This window comes from Eurytemora carolleeae, unplaced genomic scaffold (assembly GCF_000591075.1).
Source record: "Eurytemora carolleeae unplaced genomic scaffold, Eaff_2.0 scaffold15, whole genome shotgun sequence".
NCBI classification, from domain to species: Eukaryota; Metazoa; Arthropoda; class Copepoda; order Calanoida; family Temoridae; genus Eurytemora; species Eurytemora carolleeae.
This window is the reverse complement of record NW_019396069.1, coordinates 1,502-4,628: the sequence shown is the minus strand read 5'-3', so window position 1 is coordinate 4,628 and position 3,127 is coordinate 1,502. Positions and strand designations below refer to the sequence as shown.

The following is a 3,127-nucleotide window of genomic DNA, read 5'->3' as shown; positions in this document are numbered from 1 at the left end:
TCGACCTCCGCATGCTATAATATTACCTGGCTTCTTGTTCTTGATCTACGACCTCGACCTCCGCATGTTATAGAACAATCACTCCAAGAGGACCAAGAGGACCAACTACATATATCCATCTCCTTTAACAACAATAATTCAAGTAATAAAGTAATTATGTATTTCACACACCTTTTTTCAACAAGAGTTGACAATTTTGTTCAATTCTTGATAATTTGTTTTGCTACGGGAAATATCAAGTGAACCACTACTTTATGTGTAAGCGTGTTTAATTCTGATACATCATGTATGTTTTCATGAAGTAGAAATTTGCAAGTCACTTTCGGAAAGAAACTACAATTGAAAATAATCAGTTTTCAATATTTTACAAATGGAGATCCAATTCATCAAATTATCAATTGATCAAAAAAGGGCACCATTATCATCTTTGCATGAAGCAAGGTTGTATAATAAGGTTGCTTACTCTCGATGCGCTCCAATGTTCGGAAATTATCGTCTCCTTAGCATAGATAGATAAAATCCGCATATGCTGGAACTGATTATAGAGGTGAGAGTGACATCATATTCGGATTCTATCTATCTATGCTAAGAAAAACGACATGTTCCGCACATAGGAGTGTATCGAGAGTAAGCAGCCTTAATATACAACCTTGGCATGAAGCCGGTCACTTGAAATTACGCTTACTTTCCCTTTAAGTCAGTTTGAATATCTGTAATTACAGAATCCATCTTTATTTAAAATAGTTCAATAACAAATGAAAAATATTCAGAAAATCTAGAAATGAAAAGATTAATTTATCAATTTGCTGACTTCATTTAAAAATGAAAATGTTTAATAATTACCTCTAACGTTATATTGTTGGCAACAGAGTTGAGTAGATTTATGCTAGCAAATACTAAACACATAATTTATTAGAATTATAATACACTGGTCGTCATATAAATTAAAACAATGAAGACAATGTTCTCTTTCAGTTTTGATTTTTGTCAATTAAAAGGGAAATAGGGCTTTATTTTTTAAATATAACTGCTTCATGATTTCAATTCGAATACTGGATCTCAGATTCGTCAAGATTCAATAATGGTGGTTTATTAAGATACTCTGGATGTGCTCCAATTTACTATACATGTCGTCTTTATAGCAATTGACGCTCAAAATCCTCATATCACGTTGGTCACAATCGTCTCTGAAGTCTCCTTTTTTGGAAACCTCAGTATGAGGTTTTGATGACGCTCTGACAGTCCAGAGTTATACTTACCGAGTGGAAATTGCCAATTACCATCTTTCTTGGATTCAATCTAAAAAGTATTCAATTCAAAACAACCATGGTAAATAATCCTGCAAAGGTACAGGGTTACCCACAAAGGATGAGACTTCAGACTCTACGGAATTTTTACTGTCTATTTCATTATATTCATTCCTTGCAACTGTAAACTTCTTTCTTTCTTTGCTTTGTCATTAAATTATTTATTAATTAAAATACTATATGCAAGACAGAATACTTTATTTAACCTTGAGATTGTCATATTTTAAGAGTTTCAGGTCGTCTTTACAGCCTCACACTTTGTGGTTAACCCTGTATACAAATGTAAATAAGAAATTCGATTTTTTTAATAACAATCAATAAAGGGTGCAATGCTATTGTGTTACCTCAATTAGCTCCTGTTCTGTGTTATTGAGAGAAAGGTCGTCTTCTTGCATATCTTCAGAGTTCACATTGTCGTTTTCGTTTTTCTCTTCAGGCGTCACTATGTCGTCTTCCTGTCGCTGTTTGGGAGACAGTATTTTGTTCTCAGTTTGACAGGAAACAACAACATTGGTTTTTGGTTGAATCTAAAAAAAAACTTCTTTTTTAATCAAATCAAAAAACAAATCCTGGGCATTGAGTTACATACACAAAAATGTATATAAACAATCAAATTCTAAGCTCTCACAGGACTTTCCGAGTAGGCCTTGTCACACTGTATTTCCATCATCTCAAAACTGGAATGCATCGTAAGGACTCCTGATTTAAAATGGCAGTTTAGCTTGATATCTCCCTCTAATAGGAAAATGAGCCCCAAAAACTCCTCGTTATACTTCTCTTATGACGCAATTACTCTGCTTTGAAGCAAAATATAATCCCTCAAAGAGGAAGGAAAAGTCTAGTCCTAAGGCAGCGAGTTCATTTCCATCCAGAGTTTCTTAAATAGGAAGTTGTCAGAAAACGGCCCTGGAACCTTAGGAACGCACATTTCCTTCCCTATATAGGAATGTATAATGTTTCAAAGCAGAGTAAATACGTCATAAGAGAAGTATAGCAAGGAGGTTTGGGCTCAACTTCCTATAAGAGGGAGAAATCAAGCTAAACTGCCTTTTTGAATCAGGAGTCCTTACGAGGCATTCCAGTTTTGGGATGATGGAAATACAGTGCATATGACTTTTTTTGTTAAAAATAAATAATTTTTTGTTGAAAATAAGCGAGTTTTTTATTGAATATAAGAAATTTTTTGTTTGAATGAAAAGGATTTTTTAATTGAAAATAAGCGATTTCGTTGAAACTAAGCATTATTTGTATTAAAAATGAGCGATTTTCTGTTGAAAATAAGTGAATGTTTTTAAATTAAGTGTTTTTTAAATAAGCGTTTTTTGTTAAGCGATTTTTTGTCACCATATCGGGTACCATCCAACTTTTTTACATTTTATCGCTTAATTATGATTTTTAATTTAAAGTGCATACTAAATCAAAAATCGTTTACAAGGACGATTTTGAAATTGATTCTCAACTTCCATGTAGTTTTTTGGGACACTCCCTGTATATATTTTCCCTCTTTGAGTGATTCTTGACTCAGACTTTGGATATTGTTCACTCAGTTCAGCCTTAAACATTCAAATGTCCTAAAGTTTAAAGTTCTGGTATAACTAACCATAAAATTGTTGAATGTCCATATTTCAAGAAATATTTCAAGTTCCTTCATACAGAAATATTCAGGCAAAGAATATTCACACCAATATACACCAGCAGTCAGGCCAACCTAGAGTATCATTATTATTATTATTATTATTATCATTACTATTATTATTATCATTATTATTATCATTATCATTATTTTTATTATAATCATTATCATTATCATTATCATTATC

The 3,127-nt window shown here is 32.3% G+C and overlaps 1 protein-coding gene across 1 annotated transcript; it reads right to left on the bottom strand.

The window, feature by feature from the left end:
• Positions 1–14: 14 nt before the first annotated feature.
• Positions 15–3,053, bottom strand: LOC111711611 (uncharacterized; the record flags this gene model as incomplete). The annotated part of the gene is given in 5 exon segments (XM_023486011.1): positions 15–122; positions 844–896; positions 1,260–1,299; positions 1,652–1,834; positions 2,908–3,053. Coding segments are annotated over 5 exon segments (435 nt in total).
• Positions 3,054–3,127: the final 74 nt, after the last annotated feature.